At 26.2% G+C, this 26,462-nt stretch overlaps 1 protein-coding gene across 1 annotated transcript; it reads left to right on the forward strand.

Annotated features, from left to right (window-relative positions):
• Positions 1–1,848: 1,848 nt before the first annotated feature.
• LOC122854289 lies at positions 1,849–26,462 on the forward strand. The gene is made up of 12 exons (XM_044154792.1): positions 1,849–2,119; positions 19,466–19,544; positions 19,625–19,894; positions 22,521–22,787; positions 22,870–23,208; positions 23,290–23,412; positions 23,514–23,689; positions 23,854–24,137; positions 24,176–24,247; positions 24,343–24,487; positions 24,575–24,764; positions 24,842–26,462. Exons 2-12 carry the CDS (start codon positions 19,466–19,468, stop codon positions 24,991–24,993), a joined length of 2,097 nt encoding a protein of 698 aa, XP_044010727.1. The 5' UTR covers positions 1,849–2,119; the 3' UTR covers positions 24,994–26,462.

A 26,462-nucleotide genomic window follows, 5' to 3' on the forward strand; every position in this document is an offset into this window, starting at 1 on the left:
CAAAACAAAATTTGATGAAGCAATGCCACTTAGTAAATTTTCATAAAATACATGAGGCCAGTACTTATCCAATTTCAAATGTTGATTATAGTCTTTATCTTAAGCATTTAAAGTTAAAAAGTTGGTCTAACAAATTGACTTGATATTTTAGATATAATTATTATCAAAAATATAAATTTTCATTATAAAAAAAAACAAGCAAAGAAAAAAAAAAAAAAAACATGATAAAATTAATACATTAAAAATATTTGTTTCAATTGTTTTAACAATATATACAGTATGACCGTATTTGTGGTTGATCAAATTCCATTTTAACGATCGTATCGTGCAGCATGTAACTCGTTGTTTCATGGTTCAATAATTTTTTTTCCAAATAACATTTACAAGAGGGAATCTTCATGCCAGTAATATACATGTATATAAAGTTCAATTGTATATACTATATACTAAATGATATTAAAAAATTTACGTATCAACACTATACAAGCTGTTGTTTTTTTGCAAAATAACAGTTGTTGTAATATTTTTTTTTTACCCATCATTTATTGATACATATATATAAAATTAAATTTATGATAAATCATGACAATGTTAATGTCTATTTATATCGATTACTATCAACGAGATAAATATCTTTAACTATATAAAATGTATTAATACATATACTTAACAATATCAAGGAAGTCATGGCTTCATTGACATTGTAAATTGTATGGTGTAATGGTAATCTATTCACTCATCATGATCGATAAGTGCAACCTGACATGTTACTGATCAAACCATTTATTGTTTCATGTTGTCTAACATACACAATTAACATATTAAGAATGAGAAAAATCACTTGAGCATAATATCAATCTATTCAAATCATTCAAATGACAAAATTATTCTATATACACTGAAATTGTTTATGCATGGGTAAATTTTCCAAGTGAAAAAATACAAGTACAATGTAAAAATAAATAAAATATTTTCATTTAAAAAACTGTCGATTTTAATCTCAAGTTTGATATACTATTATAGGAAGTTCAATTGATGAGAGACTATTTTTTAATCTTTATATATTTATTTTTAATTTTTATGAATAACAGGAAGTAAATAATAATTAAAATATTAAAATAACAATAAATAAAATCATAAAAAAGGTATTTGTGAAAAATAAATATTTTAAAATATTAATAATAATTGTATTTGAAAAAATATTTATACCCAGTGGAAAAAAAAAAATTATGCTGATATTAAAATATAATTAAGAAAATTAGTTTGATGATTACCTTTAGTGTTCATACGACTACCGCCATCATAAATATATAATAACCACTAACCCGAGGGTGAAGATTAAAAGTAAAATCCAATGAAAAAAATAAAATGAATATAAATTGAAAAAAAGAATGTGGAAAAAAAAAAAATAAATAAACGGTAAAATGTCACTGTTTCCTAATTATGTGAAGTAACTAACTAGACTCGGTTGTGTATCTACTCATGTCTATGCGCAATGATATGTTGATGGAAGTTAAGGGAAAAGAAAAATAGAAAAAAAAAAGAAGAGAATACTTGCAAGAAGACAAGGATAATCTTTGGTGACTATAGAAAAGAGATATGATAAAAAAGTAAAAAATTAAATTAAAAAAAAAATAATAATAAAGAGAAGCAAGGTGGAGGAGAATTTGAGCAAGTATTTTTATATATGTATATGGTGTGTGATGGTAGTATTAAATACCGCTATTCGACCAGCCAATCCATGTTATACTTATAGAAGAATAAACCAATGAACGTGTTTCTTTGGTGTTGGAATATCCTCACGGTAAGCCGCGGACGTGGTTTATAAAGTCAAGCATCGCAACTGCTACGAAGACAGAGCCTTACCGACAGTCAAGCTTTCAAGACGTGATTAATAAATCGTGTCAAAAAACGTGGACAATCATTACTCGGGGTGATTTAGTTATTTTTTTTTTTTTTTTTTTTTTTTTTTTGTTTTGTTTGTATTATCTTCACTGAAAATTTTAATGTTTATATCTAGTTTTAATAAAAAAAAAATTAGTTGATTTTGTTTAGTGAAGAAGACATTAGTGAATTGTGAATTATTTATAGACGATTTGATACCAGTGATATCATCAAGGTATGTGTGATTTGTGATTAATAATTTTACTCATCTAAATTAATATTTTAAAAGAATAAAAAAAAAAAGTAAATATAAAATTTACTTGGCATTATTTTCTTCGTAATAACACAAGTCTTATTTAAAAAAAAAATCATTATTATAATATTTAAAATTCCGTTTTTTTTTATTTTTCTGTTATTTGCAATGAATGTGTGTTACGATGATGAATATGATGAGCCCTTCCGGGTAAAAGTTATCTTGCTCTCAGTCAAGGTGGCTCGTTTGCCCTGACATTCATTCCCACGCTGTATACTCAAGACGCTTAAAGTTCAAAGTCAGGGCCGCGTTTTACTTATTTGTTTGATTTGCACATACTCTCGTTCAATGCTTTGCACAATTTTTTTTATTACCATTTTTTAATAAATTAAATTTATTAATTATTCACCAGGCAAAATGAAAATTATTATTTAAATATTTTATACTGAATTAGACCATAAAAATTAATGGTCTCATAACTGTGTTACTCTTTCATTGTTATATAAAATAATATCTATTTTTTTTATTATTATTTTTTTAAACAGTCGGTGAAAATTAAGTTTCATATAAAAAAAAAATATGTATAATTAAATTGAAAAATGTTATGGAATAAATATTATGGTGCATGTTTTTTTTTTTTAATAAGTCGTTATTACATATATACATGCTTGGACTTTTGATATATATATATATTTTTTTTTTAGAATAAAGAAAATTGATTGGATCTATGAAGATTAGTCTCGGTTTATTTTTATTTTTTTCTTGACGCGCGTTAACCACAATTTAATCATACAAATAAAAATTGATGAATCATTATACATCTGTCGTTGAATGTAAAAATAAATATAATATTAATCTAGTTGTAAATTTTATAGCAATGAACTTGGTGAGTTCAACGACTGTCAAGGTACTACGACCTTGCACTCTCTCATATATTTCATGCAAATAAAAAAAATAAAAACATGATATATTATATTTGATCTTGAATTATCCAATTAATTAAACAGCGTGAGTAATTATTCACCTATTATCAGAGCCATCATTCGTAATAAAAAAGCAACACTTACACTTGAACATTTGCAATTGAAATTAAAATTATATAACAAGTATTTTTCATTCTATAGTTCCATGTATATATATTTATATTTACCTACTCTCTATTTTTTTTCTTTACAAATATATATAATTTTTATTTTTATATTCAATTTATTATTTAAATTATCTGTAAATATATATTTATTTTCCATTTTTCAACTTGTTATCTAGTTTTTTTTCATCAAGCCAATTTTGCAACATGAAACAGGATGAAACATTTTTGCATGCAGCATACAAGTAAATCAAGAAAATTTTAATTTTCAATAATAACTATAAATTATCATTAGAATTATAACAATAAATTATTATTATTTATTTTATAATCAACATTATATATATTTCAAAATAAAAAAAAAAAAAAATATGTAGCTAAGAAATTTTTTGGTATAGACAAATTATAGAATTATTTTTTTTTTTTCTTCATTTTTTATTTTTATCTCTTGGGATATATAACTGGATTTAAATTTTTAATTCAATAGAGGAATTTTTATGCCTGAGACATATCTTGACACCCGACCTGCCCCACACTTGTATGCGTATATATAAATTAAATTTATATGTATCGTGAAAGGATGGGATTCTCTCTTAGGCGCCGCCTGGACATTGACCCTCAAGACAACATCCTCTTCTATTTTTTTTTTTTTTTTTCTGACAACCAGCCCTGGTCGAGAACTTGCACGACGTTTAACAAATACAAGGCAAAGTGGTTTTTCTTATATATACATACACAATTCAATAGTCAAGAAAACTCACACGCATTTCCGTTGCAATTCGTAATCGTATGTTGCTTTTAAAAAACATATATACATAAAATGAATTTCCTGTGTTGAGAGTTAAATAATTTTCAAAATACTTATTTAATGTGTATATAGAACTACTTGCTTATATAGGGATATTGTCGACAACCTCACCTTCGTCTTTTTTTACATTCATTATTTTATTTTATTTTATTTACTTTTTGTTTTTGTCTGATTACTCTTATACAATTACGTGTTTGAATTTATTTTACATCATTTATACTTGTATATGTATTTCAAGTGCAGTTGTGAATTATAAAATTTATTTATTTTTTCTCGATACTAACAATATATATATATAGAATTTATAAACCACCTGCCTAAAATATGTGGAAACCAGTATAGCAACTTTATTCGAACCTTTGTATTCTATCATTCAGAGAGGATTTTTTTTTTCTTCTCTTTTTTTTTCTAGTTCCCCTCAAATTAAAAAAGAAAAAAAAATAAACTCCAGGTATATATTGGACTCAATAATAGACACACACGATCGAATATGTACCGTAACACTGAACCCACGCAATAGTCATTGAAATGTCTACATGGAGATCACGTATTACAGTTTTATATTTTATTTTTTATATATTTTATATTTCTTGAGGTGGAAGGTGAGCAAATACCGGGTTATTCAACGCCAACGTGCCACGAAATTGTCCTCAAATAAGGTCAAAGTACCCGCATTCCGCGACACCTCATTTGTTTGAAGAAAATAAAAAAAAAAAATATCCAGATATGCAGAACAAACCAGCATAAAAATCAGAATAATAATTGGAAAAAAAAATAAACGACAAAGGCTATACGAAAAAAAAAAACAATTGATAACAAATTAAATGTTTTTTTTTTTATTATCGTGTGTTAATTATTTTTTATAAATTGAATAACTATTCGTGCAAAATATTTTAAGGTCAGTCGTGCAACAGATGGAACTATATTTAATAAAAAAAAAAAAAGAAATTGTTTTGCAACTTTACACGTAATCTAACTTAACAGGCACGTTAGTCACGCGTGTGCTCGTGTTTGAATTTCCTGTGCAGAATTATCAACAAAAACGAATTTAAAGAGGACAAATATAAAGATTTTAAGATTCACTCTCGGAGCTGGCGTCATCATTGTATCCAGTCACCATTAAATTAACGGTATTTATAAAAAATAAAAAATGCAATTTAATAAGAATGAATGCATATGCGCGAACAAAGACAAACTTATTTTTTTGCGTCAACCGTTACCACTATTTTTTGTCTCACACATTTTAATAATACCACAGTGACCCCATCACCTCATAGCGAAAAAAAAGAACAATTCAATTTTAAAATTATATTTTGACACGCGATGAAACAACTTGGTAAGTGATTTGTTTTTTTTTTTCTTTTATTTATTTAATTTTGCAAATAGAAGACCTCCTGAAAGTAAATTAACAGGTGAAGGTAACAAAATATATACAAGAAGAACAGTGTTATTAGCAGATAATTCACTTGCATAATATATTTATTGGTGATTTGTTGTTTACCAAGTTAATGCTATCTCAAGATAATATAATTGAAGGTTTTCTGTAAATTGTAGCGATTTGATATTACAGTTATTTAATAATATTTTAAGATAATGTTCGTGATGCACGAAATAGAAAAAATAAAAAAGAAAAATAGTATAGATTGTTTTTATATATATAAATAAATAGTCCCGGTATAAATTGGATATATCTCAGAATGTTAACCTAGACCTTGCTTCAATCTTACCGATTCGTTTTCTTTGAACATAATTTATTGTGTGAGTAAAGAAGAAATAGATAGTCCCATAGAATTTTCTAATCTAAAATTTTTTTTAATCTCAATATTTTTTCCAAACTGGTTAACGTAAAGTCCATTAAGTGACGTGTTTGTAGCAATTTCAAGTATCTCGGTTTGTTTTTTCTTTTTTTTTTTTTTTGAAACGGCATTAAGGATATTTATTTGTTTCTCAGGTTATTTGACCCTTGTCAATATACTTAGATTAAAATCTTCTAAGCAACTTTCGGTGTCTTCTTGAAAACGAGATATAATGCGATATGCACACAGTTATAAAAACGAAATAAATAAAAAAAAACTTCAAGATATTGATAGACACTTGTCTATGGGAAAGTAAAGAAATATCCATCAACTTGTCTTGTTTTTTTTTTTTTTTTGTTTAAAAAAACATAAAATAATATTATTTTAAAATTTATAAAAATGAAAAATCTCGGTTGACTTGAAAAAGGTTTTTTTCAGCCCACTAATTATCTCTATAATTATTAATTTTTTATGAATAAAAAATTATGTTAATGGAAGAAGGAAAATATATTTATTATTATTCTATATTTAAACAATCCCGTTCATTAATAATAAAATTTGTTTATCGAGTTAGCTTTGGTTCTTGAGATAAAAAAATTCCGTAATTTTTTATAATAATTTTACTTAATGTATTATTTAATAGTTTTTTTTTTTTTCTTTTAATTTTTTATCATCAACATTTGAAACCAAACTTGGAAAAAAAAATATAATATTATATAGTTACTAATTGAGCTATTAAAAAAATTATGATTAACTTTAATTTCGTCAAAAAATTTAATTTAAAATACCAGCATCAAATACATATAAGGGTTTTACAGTTAAATTAAAATTGAACAATAATTGTTTTCATTCAAAATAATTATTTAAATAACGTTATTCAACTACATCCGGGTTTAGAAAAAAAAAAAAATAAATAATAATATTAATAATTTCCATATTTAGTGATAAAAATAAAAAATAGAACAAATTAGTTCTCGCAAGTTCATTGCCATTACTATTGTTCCAATGAAATTTAAATATTCTATTAGCATATTTTTCATATTATAAAGAATCAATTGTTTGTAAAAAATATATATTCAAACACTTTTTAATATATATAATAATCAATTCCATCAGTATTTCCATACGGTTCTTTGATAGACCAGATGATCATTTGATATATTTCAATACAAATTTATCTTACAATAAATTAACAGTTGTTTCAACTACTGTTTTTTTTTTTTTTTTTTTTTTTGAAGACTCTATTTTTTAAACCACAAAATTTTTCTATTGATTAAGACGTTCATATTTTTTTATTGTGGCATTTTCAGTTACTTTTTTTTTTGAGAATTATAATTTTTATTTCACGCAACTGAAGTCGGTTATTTTCAGGTTTATATTTATATGGATCTTATTACATCAGTGGTATCCGGATCACCAGTGCATTAGTGCAATATGATACTCACTTTGTATACATGTATATTTGCAGAGAATATATGTTATAGAAAATCTGCATGTGGTTATAATATCAACATTAATATGAGCAACCTAAGCAACATACTCGCGAGATTAAAAGCCATAATATATATTCAGGAAGTTGTAATAAAACGATGGTAAAAAGTAAAATAAAATAAAATAAAAAAAGAAGATGACATTGGATTGTATTAAACAACGATGTTGAAAAAAGAAAGAAAAGATATCTCGCCTTGAAGTTTGTGGACCGCACAACGGTAACCGGCATCGGCTATGCGTTCAACACCGTTACACTTATGGCTCAAGCAAATCCTACGACCATAGACATAAAAATTTTTTAACTTACGATTCTTCCCCAACGGGGTTCCTCACCATCGTTAATATTGTACAATAATGCTATACTGCATGTAACGCCTCATCGAATTTAATGGTCCACGTGATTTTTGTCTGCATTCCTTTTTCGATCACAAATCATCAGTCATCACTAATCATTTTTTATTATATATATAATCTCACACGCATATGATTATTTTTATATTTATTTATTTTGACGTTAAGGATGAATGACATCAATCAAAAAATGATATACTTTTTTTTTCATATATCTATGTGTGTGATCACAGTCTTTTTTTTTTTTTTCTTTTTTTGTTTTTATCAAATTAAAAATAAATTTACATTATTGCATATCATGCCACGAGGTTAATAGATATTTAATAACGTGCTTCAACTATTCTGAATCTCATTGCTTCAACTTTTTCTTTAATAACTGGCTATTCATTGCTAGAGCTCAACATCTGGAATGGACGAAACACAAGAGTTATCATATCATACTGTAGCAAACTCATAAACCTCGATACTTTGAGGCTTCTTCAACCAAGATGACAGACATTAACGCTAACTTTTCTACTAGTATAATTTAAAACACCCCAATAAAACAAGAAGAAGATAAGAAAAAAAAAAAAAGAATATATCCAAGTCACTCGCTTTACATGCAAACCTTGGGCAAATTTTTATGAATAAACTTTTAAAATTTATAAACAAAACCATTAAACTTGACATTATTGATGGTTAAAAGAGCATAACAATATTCTATGATATGCGGAAGTAAATCCATTTACTTGAAAGATATAATACATCTATTGGATGACGAAGAGACAACCTCAAGGCCTTGCATTAATGTCAAAACATTAATATATACGATACAAACTAAAAGCTTGAAATCAATCCTAAAAAATACCGTTAGATATTTATTTTTTCTAATATAAATATTAATAAACAAATGTATACTTCAATTTATTAAAATTAACTTGTTTATTATTTTTTTTTTTTTCAACTAGACATAACATATTATTAATAAATTATTTTCATGATGTTTAAATAATATATATTTAAATTTAGAAAAGAAATTTCAAAGTGCATGTTTGATAGTTATTCAGTATCAATATCAAAATTAATAATATAATAATAATTTGTATTCAACATACATATTAGCAATTTGAAATGGAGGGTAATATCACATGAGTTCCTGTTGAATAAGTGGATCAAATTGCATATTAAGGTTGTTGAGTCTAACTGAGTTGAGCTTTATGAGCCGATACTGTACAAGTTAAACAGCAGGGAATACTTGAGTCGTATATAGTACATGACTAAAACACCGTTATGATCAATATCAGAAATTTTGTGATGGTAATAAATCTGGTGGACAAGGTGAAAGAGAAATAAAGAGTGACTTTTTTTAAAAAAAAAAACTAATAAAAAAAAGACTCTTTTTTTTTTTTTTTTGTGAAAAAATAAATATATATACATCCATGAAAATAAATCCATCAAAGACAGAATAAAGTGGATATGTATATTTAATATTAACACTTAAAAAAAGTGTTTTGTTGCAACGCGTGCAGTATTATTACTTGGCACCTGATGAAACCTTCATTTTACATCATCATCTTTTATATTTAACACTTTATCAAGGCACCCACTTGATATTCATATGCGGAGTATACACTCTTCGTGACTAAATCCACTTTATCACTGTTTCACAAACTCAATGAAGTAATGTATTTTTTTAATATTATATTGTGGTGTACCTATCATTATATGAAAATGAGTTGGCCAGCAAGATAAAGTACTTGATTAATTGACTTGATGTTGATGAAAATTTTTAATCAAATGATCAAAAGAAGAGATGATACATTGATCAGAAGATGAAATGATTCATTGATGTATTGAGACAAATTAAGATATATTCAAGTGCTGAATTCAACAACAACGGTGATATTTTAACATCATAATTATACAATAAATAATTTGATCAATACTCATCATAAAATATAGACAAATATTTGATACAGATTATTTTTCCATCACGATTGTCCTGGTTTACTTGTTGAATCATCTTATTATTTTTTTTTTTTTTTTTTTTTTTTATCATCAGATTATATCCTTATTTGTTTTTTGTTTGTGTCCTGTAAGAACCAACGGTTTAGCGGTTAAACATTGATAATGCAGACCTCGTTCCAAAGACATCAAGCTGAGATTTAAAGTTACTTCTTTCACCATCGTATGTTTAACCACGACACCGTTACGCAGTTCACTACGTAAACTTTAAACTATCTTGTACTTATATACATATATATTTTCAGCATCACCACGTTATCCGTGAGTACTAGTTCTCCTTTGCCTACAGCCCAACATCATTGAAGTAGGTTAAAAAAAAAAACCCCATTATAAAAAATAAAAACTCACAAGATTACGTGCACCAGTTCTAGATTTCTTATTTACGGTATAAATATATATATTCACAATAATTTATATTTTTTATCCCTTATCCAGAAAGTATATATTCATTTTTAATTTTTTAATTATTTTATTTATATTTTTTTAACTCGTTATAATTATTGCTAATTTTTTTTTACCTATTGAAGACAGTAATATAGTTTTATACAATTATATTTTTACACTTAAATATATAAATGAGTAAAGCAATATTTTTATTAATAATTATATTTGTTTCCTGCATAAATTCTGTATGAGCTTGAATTTAATACCGCCTCTTCGTGTTTTAATTTATTATTTTAGCTAGCATGTGAATGATGTGCACACACAGATATATACGTAACATAAAGGGTCTCGATTATTATCACCAACCACGCCGGTATAATTCATCGAGTTAATATACTATTTTACTTTATTTATTTTTCAAATATATACCGCATTATTATTTATTTTTGATTATTTATTTAAAATTTTTTCTCCTATGTTTTTTTATTTTTTTACAAAATATTTCAAAACACGCACACATCATTTTTATCCAGCGGCAATATATCGTTTATAAAACATTTAATTTACACTAAAAATAATGACTGTTATTTCAAAAATACTCTCAATCGTTAAGTCAAATGTGAAAAAAAAAAAAATTGAACCTAAAATTATATATTATATTGCCAATCGAGTTTAGATATAAATTTTAAAATAGTAGCAAAATTATGCTATCAAAATGTTTAATCTATAACTGTTACAAATTTACGACAAACTATTTTTTTTTTATATACATTAAAAATCAAATTAATTCAAAAGAAAAAATATTATGAAGATATAAACTTGATCAACCAGTTTAATGTCAATAATTATCATTAAATTTGTAAGTTTATTTCTTTTTTCAAATATAAATTAGCTAAATACATTTTATTTTGTATCGATAAAAAATAATAAATAGATACTAAATACATAAATACGTCCTGATTCAGAAATTCAATAATTATTTTCATCAATTTAATCTCGCAATCAAGTTTTCCATCTATTGAATTCCGTTCTCATTACCAACATTAAATATTTAATCCCTACAAATCGCGTTTCAAATAAAAAAAAAAACGAATTTATTTAAACTCACATGTTTACAGTATTTATATTGAAATTTAAATTCCATGATAGATTTTTTTTCTTAAACTTAATGATTCTTTAATTTCATTTTAATTTATTTGACCTTAAGAAAATTAAAAAAAAAGAGTTTAAGGGACTCTTCGTGTATACGAGATTACTATCAATTCTAACGGTTACCATGATTATTTCTAGCAAGATAAGAAAATTATGAAAAAAATAAATAAATATATAAAAAAAAAAAAAAGTCTAAATTAAATTAAATATCTAAAGGTTGCTACATGTTCAATTAACTTTTTTACCACTTATATTTATATGTCGACGCTTGTACTCCGCGACAGAGAGTTATTTGCTTGTGAATAATATGAATGTGCCACACAGCAAACACGCATATTTTTTTTAACAACAATGCACCTTAATTATCCTTATTTTTTTCCTGTCTCTCATTATGTTTTTTTTATTTGCTCTTCTATGTGCATTGTATATTACACCCCGGCTCATTTCAAGTGTAAAATACTTGAGTATAATATTTATACTTGTGAGTTGTTTTACTAGAACCCTTTTGCCCCAAGGCAATATGTGTCTCATAATGCCTCTTGGCAATTTATATTTATATAAAAAAAAATATGTTGTTTACATTCAGGACCAATTTGTTGTTGTTTTTTTTTTACATTTTATAACGATGCTCGCGTGAGAATTCCATATTTACTTGTCAGACATTGTTAAAGATACATAGAATTCGTCCTCAATGAAATAAATTATTATGGTGCGAAATAAATTAAGTATAATGATGTATAAAAAAAAAAATACCTATATATGTTTACAAAACCCATTGTTTTTATTTTAAAAAAATAATTAATTAATAAATGTTTTTAAATACTTTTATTTGTTAGCCTGTTTATTATTTTTTACAAATGACTTTTATTTTTATCTATTTTTCAATAACTTATTATCAATTTTCATAATAAACGGTTTGTGCAGATATTCACTGATCGCTTCAGACGATGAAATTTAATATCCCATAGACTGGCGCCATTCATCAATGCTTGGATAACGACCACCCGTGTATCCGCAATCAAACGAATATGTGTTCACCTAGCATGTTAATAGCCGCGTAAATATATACATATACTTATCCTCAAATAAGTATATGTATACATGTAAAAGTATTACATGCTTGAGGGAAAACACCAATAAAAAAAAAATGTATATAACGATGCAACAGAATCTACGAGCTTGATTATTCTTATGCGTTGTCTTGAGAATTTTTTATTCATAATAATTTTCATTAATTGTGTAATTTAATATCAAGAATTTTTTAATTTTTTGTCATGTTTTGTTTAATCTTGTGTGTGATTGGTTAAGAGAATTTTTTTCTATCCTAAACCGGAACGTCATTCCTAGAAACCTCAATTAATTGTGACTCAAATTGAAAAAAAAATCCCTACACGTCAAATAGTCACGCAATAGTTGAGGTATTTTGAGCATTTTAAATACCGTTAATTTAGCCGTTGTATTTCAATACTTTCTATTTGATTTTTATTGAATTTAAATCAAACATCAACGCATATTTATTATTAATTTATTTTGACAGATAAATAATTGAAAACATTTAAAATTTTTTTACTAACATACAATACAAAAAAGTAGTATTAAAAAAATTATTGTTTTTAAACTGATAAATTCATTTTCATTTAATAAATTATTTAATGTTATAAATAAATATACAATCATCATCAATCAATCATGAACAAAAAAAAATATATATATCTTTATTTTTAATTTACAAACACCACAATAGAAAAATGTTTTTCTTTGTATATCATATATACTACCGTTTTTTTTTTTTGTCTGATGTGCCGACAATAAAGATTATAAAATTAAGTCAAGAAATCATTACAAGAGGTGTAAGTAGGAGTAAAAAAAAAAAAATAGTAAAATAGAAGTATATTAGAGGACCGGACGTGCAACATGCTTGATTATAGGATCAAGTCAAATCAGTTGAATGTTCATCCGGAACGTGTCACGCCACAATTGACCAACACCATCAACAATATATAAACGGGTAGGGCATTAATGACAATGCTCAAATAATAATAATAATAAAAACATTCTTAAAATTCATAGATTGAAAAAATTAAAAAAAACTTGTGGTATATTTTGTTAACTTGGGTTTTATTAAATTTCATTGGTAAAAAATGATTTATTAAAAAATAGCTAAACTCACCCTTGTTGCAGTTGATGTTTAAAAATTTGGATCAGTCATCAGCTTGGTTCATTGAAACTCATACCATCTGCAACAATAATTAAAAATAGTTAAATTAAATTAAAAAATATATATACACTTTTATATTGGAGTAAATAACAGAGTAACTATTTAATTTTTTAAATTTTATTTTATATGAAAAATATGATGGTTTGTCTTGCTCAATAAAAGAAAATACTTTGAGCTATTTCAACGTAAAATTTTAAATTTCTTGAAAGCTCGCAATTTTCTACTTTAAATCAAGCTTCAAGTTGGTAAACGAAATAAAAATTTAATTGAGTTTTATTGCTATACTTTGATGATTGTTGCTAAGAAATCAAGATATATAAACTTGGGAATATAAAAAATAAATAATACATTTCTTTGAGTTTTGAAGCATATAAAATTTTTTAATATGACAAAACGCAATTTAACTTGTACTTTATTATATACCTAACTCACGTGCAGAATACAAGAAAAAAAAAAAAAAAAATACTTGGCCTTGAAAAGTACATTATCATGCAAAATAAAAAAAAATAAAAATTCCAAGATGTTACAAAGAGTTACTGCATGAAGAGAATACTTTTCCTGGTAGATTTGACTTTAAATAGCGAAAGTGTTAGAAATTCAACGATGCATGCATCATACCTTCAAGATATTATTTCATATTTTATCACTGTAAAATGATGGTATATACATATATATACAATGTACATTGAGAAAAATAAAATAATGCTTGAAACATAAAAATTTGACTTAGGCAATTTGTCATTTCCATGCTTCCGCTTTGTTGAAGAAATACCTTCAGTGCTTTTATCTAGAAAACGTGTTTAAATTGTGTAAAAAATATTTGAAAAAAAAAACAAAAATAATGTTGAATATAATAGTGAGACTGGTGTGTAACTATTCTATCATATGAAAAACAAAATTTTGAACTTGATATTTAATATCAAAACTGACTGAAAGAAAAAAAATAAAAAAGTAATTTTTTACTACTGTTAAATATATCATTAATGAATGCATCAATGATAATGTCCATCAACAAATTTAAAAAAGTGCTGAATAATAAAAATTGATGAAAAAGTATAGCGTGTAATTTGGTCTCCATCGTTTTATACTTTAAAGTAGATTTACAGTCCAGAGTATAACAAGAAGCTAAAGACTCAGCTTGGTTTATTATCAAGATAAAGAAGACTATAAGAATTAAAAGATGAACAATGAGAAAAAACAAAAAAAAAAAAAAAGAGAAGAATAAGATATACAGAGTCAGTGGCACTTTAATCCTTTTTCCAATCTACAGCTGCTTATTTTCATGAAATGCGTATATAATGTCTTCAGGGCTTGCACGGCCTTGTCACGAATCTTACCATCAAGACAGATCAGTGTCCTTGGTCACTGTTTCTCTTGTTGATGTTTAATATGCTGTATATTTCTTTGGTATTTTTTTTTCTATACAGCTGGTATAAAGCTTCATAGCAATATAGTTAATAAAAATAAGCAAAAACTTTACTTCAATTTTTATCACTGTCCAATGCGTCACGGCTGACTTACTCTATTACTCTATTTGCATCATGCAATAAGAAACGCAAAAAAAAATTCTACAGGAAGAAGAGAATAAAAATAAAAACAATGATGAAGAGGCACTATATAGCATGCGTCAAATGAAAAAAATATATCATGGCAATATTGTAAAACAAAAAAAAGATCATCAAAGTTTTTCTTAACATCCTGATATATACTGAACGAAACAAGACGAAAAATAAAAAAATTTAGCAGTTTCGTTTGGTTGATTACTTCACAATTTTTTATCCATATATATTTGTTATTTTTTTATTCAATTTTAATGGCAATATATATTTTTTTTTTTCGGTGATGATGTAATTATGTGGAACTGAGATGGTAGATAAGTCAGGAGAAAAAAAAAATAAAATAAAATAAAGGGATCCTTGGATACGAGGTCGTTGCACTAGAAGGCAAACCTACGACCATTATCATATTTCTTCTTCCTTCTTTCTCCTGTACCACCAACACCATCACCATTACCACTGTATAGTACCATGCCTTTTATTTTGCAAGGTCTCTTTTCTACCTTGATTCATCTATTGAACACAGCCGCTCCTCTTCCTGATGCATCATTGTGCAAACTCAAATTGCAATATATATATTTTTATTTTTAAAAACATTCAGTACTTGTATAGCCATAAGCTAATTACTTTTGAAATTTATGAATATCGTCCACGCGCAACATTATATCTTTCGCATATATAATAATAGCAATTGTTTTTCTTTTTAAAATACAATTTAATTTTTTTAGTGATAAATAATGATTGGCCTACGACGGGATTTTTTTTTTTAATAGTCTGAACCTGTCTTTAATTGCTATGTAAATTTAAAAAATTTTTACTGATGCATTTTCCCATGAGAAATCTCGAAAATACAGTCGCGATAAATAATTATTGGCACACGATGAGTCAATTGTCTAAACCTGGGTATTTTTTAAATTTGATTATTTATAAAAATACACTATTTAAATTTAATAAATTCTTTTCTCAGCTACATGTACATACGATGTACAATAATTACATGGTGTATACCATTATGAATAAAATAAAATTGATGCGATTTATATATTATATATTTATTTATCTAGTCATTGTTGTGTTCGCCTTGAGCACTATTATGCCGTTTTCAATCCGCATTATTATTCATTTGATTTACATTCAACAATATTTTTTTTTTCCATTCTTCCAAGTACACACATATAAAAATCATAAAATTTTTTATTTATATATTAATTCATGTGCTTACATGACTTTGAAAAAATATTTTTTTAATACAATAAAAATTTCATCAGATAAAATCAATAAATTATTATTTTTCATCATTGATTTATCTTATCTTTTGCATGAATATATATATGCATCTATTTATAACTACATCCTGAAGTTCACATTAACAATTCATCATTTTCACTTTTTTTTTTTTGTTATGTATAGATACATATTATATATAGTCTAGTGATTTGTTACGTGGAATATATTATGTATTATTTTCATTCCCATAGAATAATGCAAAAAAATTATGTGCACAATAGACCATACCAAAATATAACAGCCAGTGTATGTATATTTTAATAATACAAAAAAAAATTTATTCTGCAACTATTTATTGTTTCGTTGATCCGTTAACATTGTGCTGTAAATTTTGTAATATTTTTTTTAACAGATACATGTATACATATACAATGTCACTGGGTATAATTTAAATTCAAGTTTACTTGAGATCGCGTCATTGAATAAATTCCATCGATGCAGTCAAGTGACTTGAAGTGTTTGAGAAACACCCAGAAATCAAGTTCACTTGATACTTGCAGTATAATTTGATTTGTAAAAATGAAAAAATTTAACTTGGAAATGGTAAAATAAAAAACGAATGTTTTTTTAAAAATAAAATATAAATTACATGATTCTTTATTAAAGGCAAAACGGTAGGCGATCATGTTGACTAGTTGAAAGAAATAAATCTGTTACCCATGAAATGTTCTTGGGGCTGTACAAGATAGAAATCATGATCACGATCTGACCACAGAAATTTTACAAATAAATATATAATTCAACTTGGAATTCAAAAAGAATATAGCAAAAGTAAAAAAAAAAATTCTTTCAATTTACACTCATTTTCAATGATGATTTTTTTTACATGAAAAAGCAAATAAAAAAGATTCCCACAAAACAATTTACATGCAGGGTAGTTGTATAATTATTTTTATTTTCAAAACACAGTGTAAACAATAAGTTTATGTAAAAATACACCATGTTGAATTAATTTACAGAGAAAAGAATTTATTTTAATTTAAAGCAAACGAATTTGATAATAAAAAATAATGAGTCTAAGTTTTCCTGATCAAGCAAGTTGTTGGAAACAAAATTAAAAGTAGAAAAAAAAAAATAAAATAAAATAGGCATTCTTATAAAAACCTTCGTCAATCAGTTGGTTCTTTTCCGTGGGTTTAATCTCACGGTATTTTAATAATATCCTTATTACAATGGGTCCTGGGGTGAATTTATAATGGGTATTTTTTTTTTTTCATTATTATATATGTTGCTTTTAATTATCTTTAGAGGGTTTATGTATTTTTTTAAAACTACACAAGAGGCCACTCAACAACAGCATAGATTGTTCCTCTAGCTGCAAGCTCTGGTACTCTCTAATGCTTTATTTAATCTCGTCAACGTTGGGATTTTTTTTATCGGCGAGAGTTGTCTTTCAAAACCCTCATGATGAACAGTTACCAACGCCGGAAGGTGATACAGGCTCTCAATAATGATAAATTTATTTATTTATAATTTTTTTTTATTTAATTTGTAATCTTTTACTTCCTTGTAATCTTAAATTCCTTATTATTTTTATTTTTCATTATAAACTTGAATAATTCTCCGATTTATTTCATGAGAATAAAAGCTTAAATTTAATTATCATAGTAACAGGTAAATTATAAATTCTAAGCTCACCCTTATTGCAGTTGATGTTTGAAATTTTATATCAGTCATCAGCTTGTCTCATTGAAACTCCATACCATCTGCAACAATAATTAAAAATTCTTAAATTAAAATAAATAAATATACACTTTTATATGAAAAATATATGATAGCTTGTCTAGCTCGATAAAAGAAAGAACTTTTAGCAATTTCAGCGTTTTTTCTATGAATTTTATCTAGCAACAAGTAAATTATAAATTAACAAATAACAAGTTTCAGTTATTTTATATATTAACATTGGATAATTAATTTTTAAAGTAACACAAGTTCAAACATGTCTTGGGTACAGATATAAAGTTAGACAACAATTAATTATAAAATCTCAAAGATTGTTAAACGTGTTGGGAAAATTTTCCTTTCAAGTCAAATCACACTTCACCTAATGGGAGGAGATGAACTATAGACCCCGTCATCTAAGTAACATGGGTTTAAAAAAAAGGACAAATTGACTAGAACACTATAGATACTCTTCGTGCGAATAAACTTTTTTTTTTTTTTTTTTTTAAATAAAAAACATTCAGGAAGAGCAGCAATACTCAATTTAAAAATATAAAAAACATGCACTTGCTGTAGAAAATCCAACGTAGGCTTTAAAATAAAATAAAAAAATTTCATGATTGCTTACATCTTGTATACACTTTATATTATATACCTTGGTGTTTCATAAATTTTGAAATTTCATCTTTTAAAAAATTCTAGAATTATTGTAAATTATTACCCTTCACAATTACGAATAAAAAATATAAAACTACATGAATATCAATAAAATACATTTTTTCCAGAAACCATCAAGATTATATTATTTTATAACAAAGGTTTTATAAAATAATAAAAGGGTCTAAATAATTATATTCAAAATTTTATTGCTAGATATGAAACCTCAAAAACTCAACATCAAGCTAAACTGTATTATGAAAAAAATAAATTGAAAAAATATATCAATTATACAGTTGAGCAATTAAACTTTTACTCAATTATAAGAACAAAAAATTTTCTGCATAATTTATAATGAAATTAAATTCATACAGTTGAAAAACAATTAATTTTTATTGATCAATGTCTAAAAAGAAAAAATTCAATTTAAATTAAAATGAAAAAAAAAAAAAAATTAGTTAAATTAAATTTTTTTTTTCCCTTGTGTGCATATATGTGTGAATATATATGAAATACCTGTCTTAGGTGTTTTGTTTAACTTTGATGGGATATAATAGCATGCGATCTCATGCGTGGAATATACACAGAACCCTTCTTCATTTATTCCCACCTTCTTACTCTCATAAAATTCATCAGCCGATTTATTTTATCCGCATGTTTATATATACGGAATTGTAATAAGAAACCCAAGGGGAATTACAAATGTTGTGATTTCTTCTCACGTGTGTCATGAGAGAAAGAATTGCACATTTAATACTTCCCTTTCCTGTATGACCCATCAACTAATTCTTAATAAAATTTTATTTTTATAATAAAAATTAAAAGTACCAAGATAATATTCAATTGATAATTAATTTTATGATTTTTTTTTCTAGATGGGTTCGTACGCAATTGGACAATTTGTCATTGGACTGTTATTCCTTGGAGTCATTACTGGAAGCTACGCTATACCTCGTAATTAAAAATTTATATATTTATAAACAATTCAATTACGATACATTATCTAATTTAATTATTTTTTTGTTTTTAATCAGCGAGAGTGGCTTTTGAAAAATTAACTGATTTTGATTATCGTGGTACGACTTATTATACTATCAGTAATTTATCACTGTACGAGTGTCAAGGATGGTGCAGAGAAGACAAAGACTGTCAAGCAGCAGCATTTTCATTTGTCGTTAATCCACTTGCACCAATGCAAAATACTGTTTGTCAATTACAAAATGAAACATCATCATCAAATCCATCAGTACAACCACAAAGAGCAGCAAATATGTATTACATGACAAAACTTCAAATTCGTTCAGGTAAATTAATCATAATTATGTGATTAAACAAAAAAATATATTCCAAATGATTATTTGTTTAAACAAAAAAATAGTTAATGTTTTAAAAGAAGAAAAAAAATTTTTTCCAAGTTTACAAGTTGTTAGGCAGGTATAATATATATAGTGAATGAAAATGTTAAAAAGAAAAAGGGCTGTTTATGATTATATATGCCGGACATCAGTCAGGTAGAAACACTGAAAAGGTGAAATTTAAAGAAAAAAAAAAAAAAAAAAGAAAAACGGACAAAAGAGGCTAGTGGAGATGAACTAAAATAAGGGAGAGTGAATTTGATGTCCAAGAGAGAAAGAAAGAAAGAAAGAGAGAGAGAGAGAGTCATAATATGAAAATTCGTATAGCTTAAAGATAAAAGGGAGAAGACGCCAAGACGCCAGGGAGGCTAAAGATTTTTTGGGGATACACACCTTCTTGGTAATAGTGAATATTGGAAAAATAAGGGTGTTTGAAAAATATATATACAACAATACATACAGAAAAATATCCATGTGAGCAGACATGGGGTGAGTGAATTTTGCTAGAGCCATAGAAAACAAGTAAAGCCATAATGCACCGCATCGTGCAAACAGGTACCACAATATGTATAATCTACCCATCCATCTCTGTTTTTTTTTTTTTTTTTCTTTATTGCTCCAAAGAGTGAGCCACAGAAAATTAAAGAAAAAAAAATAAAATAAAAAAGATATTGTAGAAAAGGCTGGAAGTTTTATCCAAAAGAAACACCTAATATTGGTTGTGTCAAGACTTGCTGGTGCGATAACCTGTCCTTTTTTAACATGAGCTTTTGTGTATTTTATCTCACTCATCTGCATTTTTTTTTTTTTTTTTTCTCTTCTTTCGTTTTTATTTTTTCATTTTTTGAAAGAGAAAAACTATGGCTATATGATATATAAAATCCAGGAATATCAATTTGAATGATGCTAGATTTTTATACCTGAGTTTATACACATTCTTGTCAGCATAAAATATATATGTATATACTATTGCTATAATAGTATTGAAGCATCGTCTTTTTCTCGTTAAGGCTTACAAGTGGTTTAAGGCATCCGTAACGGGATTGAACGATCGATCGATTGACCAATTCGAAGAAGGATCTTGGACACTTGAGACCAGTCCTCGTGCCTAGTTTTATTCTTATTTTTTTCTTCGTCTTCTTCTTCTTCATCATCATCATTTTTACTTTTTCTTCTTTTTATTATAAATTTTTTTATATTTTTTTTCAACGAAACAACACTCTCAAAGCCTAGTGGCCATTTGGCCCCCAAAATCATCTTGAACGAATTCTCCCATACATCTATAGATATACTGTTGCTGTGTGGTCTTTTTTGGAAAACGATCAACAGATTGAGAGAGTCTTTGAATTTCCGGTTCTATTGAAATTTAAGAGGACAGTATTGTTTGCAATTTTTGAGCTATAAAATTTAAATTTTTTTATATAAAATATAAAAAAAAACAATGGAGAAGAAAAAAAAATATAAAAATAGGGTGAATGTAAAAAAAAAAAAAATAGAAAAACACATATGTATTTGAAATAAAAATGTCAATGTTGAGGGATAGGTTGCGAGACCTCCTGTTGATGACAAATAACAACCTCTTAACGATGGGTCTAATGATGTTTTCGTTTGACAAAGTTATAACGCCACCAAAAAAAAAAAAAGGATAATAATTTCTGTTCCTAAAAATTGCCTGAGTAAGAATTTTATTTGAAATATTTTTTTCGGTTGACACAGCACCAAAAACTTCTGTCGATATGCATATGAGATTTTTACAAAGTGCCACTGAATATATATATATATTGAGCTTTGCAGAGTTTTAACGATCGAATTTTATTTTTTTCAAAAAAATAGAACACAGGTGTTCATAAACTTGTGCCAAGTAATTTAAAGTGTGAAAAACATGTAATTTTAAATGTCAGAATCATGTGTAAATTTATGCATTAGCTAAAAAGTATATATATTTTTTTTTTTTTTGTGGTAAAGAGATTTCTGAAAAAAAAACCTGCTAGTTGATTGGCATGGTCATTTTTTTTTTTGTTCTTTTCTTTTCACTAAAATATGGGCGCCATGTAAAGAAAAAATAGACAATAGAAAAATTGCTTCAAGGTAATTCTAGGACCAGACCTTTTTTGGAACGTGAGAAATCCATTCAAAAGCAAACCGATTATATTACGATCGACACAATTTTAAACTCAACTTTTCCTCGAATAACCGTTTATCATAGATCATTTTTTTTTTTTCTTAACTATCCCAATAGCATGACTTGTGTATGTACATTTGTTTTTTATATACACTTTTTAGTTGCATTAAAAACTAAAGAATATTATGTATCTTTTCTTGTATACTCTTGACCTAACTGTCTTTTTTTTTGCTTTATTTTATTTTTCTTAAGGCGAGAAAAATAAATTTACAATTTTACGATTGCTTTGAAGGCCTCAAAGAATTGCCATCAACAGACAGAATATTTATGTGCCTATAAAATAATAGTCTCAATATAATTTCAATGTAAAATAAATAATAATAAAAATAAGAAAAATTTTATTATAATTTAAACTTGTAACATCGATATTAATATTATTATTTTATATTGCAGAAAATGTTTGTATTAGACCATGGGCATTTGAACGTGTTCCAAATAAAATGATACGTGGTTTGGACAACGCCCTAATTTATACATCAACAAAAGAGACTTGTCTTGCTGCTTGTCTCAATGAGCATCGTTTTACATGTCGATCACTTGAATATAATTATATGACCCTTCAATGTCACTTGAGTGATTCTGACAGACGTACAACTGGACAGTATGTGCAATTTGTTGATGCCCAAGGAATTGATTACTTTGAAAATCTTTGTCTCGGTGGTATGTATTTGTATACATATTTAAATTATATTATTTAATTATTTAAATATTAAAAAAAATTTATTAAATTTCTATTATATAGGCAAAGATGCTTGTAAAAGTGAAAGAACATTTTCATCACCAAGAATTGGAGTTGCTGATGATAAAATTGCTCAATATGCTGGTCTAAATTATTATACTGACAAAGAACTTCAAGTACAAACCGAGGCATTCTGTAAATCTGCATGTGAAAATGAAAATGAATTTTTATGTAGATCTTATTTGTATCGTGGTCCACCAATTGGTACTGGATATAATTGTCAATTATTCCATTTGGATCATTGGACTTTACCTGATGGACCATCAACTTACCTTAATGCTGAAAGACCACTTATTGACAATGGCGATAGAGTTGGAAATTACTTTGAAAACTTTTGTGAAAGTATGATATATATATATTTAAAAATTATTCGGTTTTATTTAGATTATATATTTATGTAATGCTATCAAATTTATATTGCAGAGGGCGATTTAACAGTTGATATTTTACCACCTATCACATCACCAACAAATCCTTTCAAAGGCTCAAATAATGGAACCAGTGGAGATGATGTCAATTGTGATAAAACTGGTACCTGTTACAATGGTAATTATAATTTATAAATTTACTCAAGAGGTGGTGAATTTGTTGTATATATATAAATACAATATGAAAGATTGTAATATATAACTTTTTTTAATTTATAGTATCTGTTGACTGCAAAGACACAAAAATTGCTGTACAAGTAACAACAAACAAGCCTTTTAATGGTCGTATTTATGCACTTGGACGTTCTGAGACATGTAACAATGATGTTGCAAATAGTGATCTTTTTAGACTTGACTTGACAATGAGTGGTCAAGACTGTAATACACAGAGTGTTGTAAGTAAAAAAAAAAAAATATAAAAGTATATATGTATAGATAAAATTAAATTAAAAAATATAATTATCATGTTTTCATCATCAGTTTTATATTTATAATAAAACTGAGAAAATAAATAACATTGTATAGTCATACGACTTATCTATAGCGTGATGGTTTACAGACTGGTGTATACTCAAACACAGTGGTACTTCAACATCACTCAGTTGTGATGACAAAAGCTGACAAAATATATAGAGTTAAATGTACATATGACATGTCATCAAAGAATATAACATTCGGGATGATGCCCATCAGAGATCCAGATATGATTAGCATTACAAGTGCACCAGAAGCACCACCACCAAGAATTCGTATTCTTGATAATAGAGCAAGAGAAGTTGAAACAGTACGAATTGGTGATAAGCTTACATTTAGAATTGAAATTCCCGAAGACAGTAAGTTTAAAAAAAAATTATTTTATACGCATTTAAAATTTATATATTTATATATTATGCAGGCTGTGTTGCCATGGCCAAAGACTCTAAGAGCACATTCCAAATAATTGATGACGAAGGGTAAAAATTTAAATAATATAAATAAACTTTCTTTTTTATTAAACTGACCATTATTCAAATATTTTTTTTTACACATAATTTTAAACTTTACACAGGTGTCCAGTTGATACATCAATATTTCCAAGTTTCACAACTGATGGAAATGCACTACAGTCAGTATACGAGGCATTTAGATTTACTGAATCTTATGGAGTGATATTCCAGTGTAATGTTAAATACTGTCTTGGACCATGTGATCCGGTTAGTAAATTATTTAATTATATTGTCAAATTAATATATATCATTTACAAAAATATTTATTTAATTTTCTTTTATTATTTATTTTAGGCTGTATGTGAATGGGGACGTGATTCAATTGAATCTTGGGGCAAAAGAAAACGAAGAAGTATTACAAATGGTACACAAGAAAAGAGCGAAGATATGACATTGTCACAGGAAATATTGGTTCTTGATTTTGGTGATGAAAAACAATCTGAATTTTTGAAAAGTGATGCTAGTATTGATTTCAATGAAGCTGGTATGTTTTAAGCTTTATTTTTATTAATTTTCATTTCATCAATTTTAATTAATTAATTTTATTTTTTTAATTTTTAGATAAAACTGTCACCATTGTCGAGCCATGCCCAACAAGAACTTCCATATTTGCTCTTGGTGTTACATGTGCCCTTCTCATTCTTCTCTATGTATCAACAATATTTTGCTACTACATGAAAAAATGTCTAACACCAAGCAAAGTCATGCACTGAATCAATAGCTCAGCATGATTTATAAAGAAAAGGAAAAAAAAAAAAAAAGCAACAATAACTATAGAAGGAGATAATTTGAGAAAATATCTTTTCTTTTCTCTCTCTCTCTCTCTCTCTTTCTCTTCTCCTTTCAACAAAAAGACTTTTTAAATTAATGGATACTCGATTTACAAATGGGAAGAAAAATGGCGAAAAAAATATTGCCGATAACCATTCAATGCTTTAAATTTAAGTTCATCATAAAAAAAAAAAAAAAAAATCCTAATTGAGCTGTTGCGTCATTGGACATTTTTTTTTTCTTGGCTACTTTTGATTAGGTTGCAAGAAGCTACGCTGCTGGTTTAGGTCAATTTATAAATTACAAAAAAAACAAACAAAAATTCATTTAAATTTTTAACTCCAGCATGGTGGAATATTTTTTATCATTAAAAAAAAAAAAAAAAACACCTGCAACTTGTAACCTGTATCAAGACTAGCGGTATTTAGAGGTTTACGCTTGACTAACTATTTTATTATTATTTTTCATCTATTTTCAAATTAATACATCTTCATTATATTATTTTTTCCTAGCTATATATATATCCCATTCTTTTAATTTTTATATTTTAAGATATCTTAAGATTAGTAAGTAAGCAATTATTAAACTTTAAGTTGGCATTTAAAAGTTAAGTTACAGCCAACATATTTTATATATAGCCAATAATAATTTTTATACCATGCTCGATAATACATTAATCGCATTTATCATTATCCACTTTATATAAATTTTTTTTTTTTTTTTTTTTTATTTTTCATTATATTATAATCATTATTATTTAAATTTCCATTGATGATAAAATTTGGGACTCTTTTCTCGCTTTGGAAATTTTGTGTCATCGAGCACGGTATGAAAAAAATATATATATAAAAATTAATTGGTTTTTTATTATTTAAGTTGAAAAATAAATAAAATTAAAAAAAAAAAAAAATTATTGACTCTTCAAGGTGCTTTTACATGCTCATTATTAAGAGGGAATAATTTTTTTTTTTTTTTTTCCTTGATGAGATAATTTTTCATGTGATTAAATCGAATGAGAAAATAAATAAAAATTAAATACTCTTCTGAACTTGAATGATTTTGATGATATACCAGCCAAGTGAAGAATTTTTTTTTAAATATTTAAATATTTTAACTTCCGGCTGTGGTGCTATTCTGAATTTTCGTGGAGCAATAATATTAGCTGAGGAATAAAATTTTGGTATGGCCATGAGAAATAAAAGTCGTTGGTATATAGAAGCCACAAAAAGGAAGTGGAAGAGTTGAGAGTAGAATTTTATTATATTTTTTTTTTTTTTTAAATTTTATTTATTATATTCTTTTTTTCTTCTCTCTAAACTCGTTGGTCGTATAACACCATCAGAAGAATGGCTGGGCCCCACGAGAATTCAGAAAGAAAAATAAAACAAAAACGAAATTTAAAAAAAAAAAA

The sequence above is a fragment of the Aphidius gifuensis genome, linkage group LG1 (assembly GCF_014905175.1).
Source record: "Aphidius gifuensis isolate YNYX2018 linkage group LG1, ASM1490517v1, whole genome shotgun sequence".
NCBI lineage: Eukaryota > Metazoa > Arthropoda > Insecta > Hymenoptera > Braconidae > Aphidius > Aphidius gifuensis.

Excerpts from the sequence above, each read along its gene's own strand:
- LOC122854289 (XM_044154792.1), top strand. The coding sequence starts at position 19,466 with ATGGGTTCGTACGCAATTGGACAATTTGTCATTGGACTGTTATTCCTT. Across the intron at positions 23,413-23,513 it reads AACTGGTACCTGTTACAATG|TATCTGTTGACTGCAAAGAC; the intron begins GTAATTATAATT and ends TTTAATTTATAG. Across the intron at positions 24,765-24,841 it reads TATTGATTTCAATGAAGCTG|ATAAAACTGTCACCATTGTC; the intron begins GTATGTTTTAAG and ends TTTAATTTTTAG.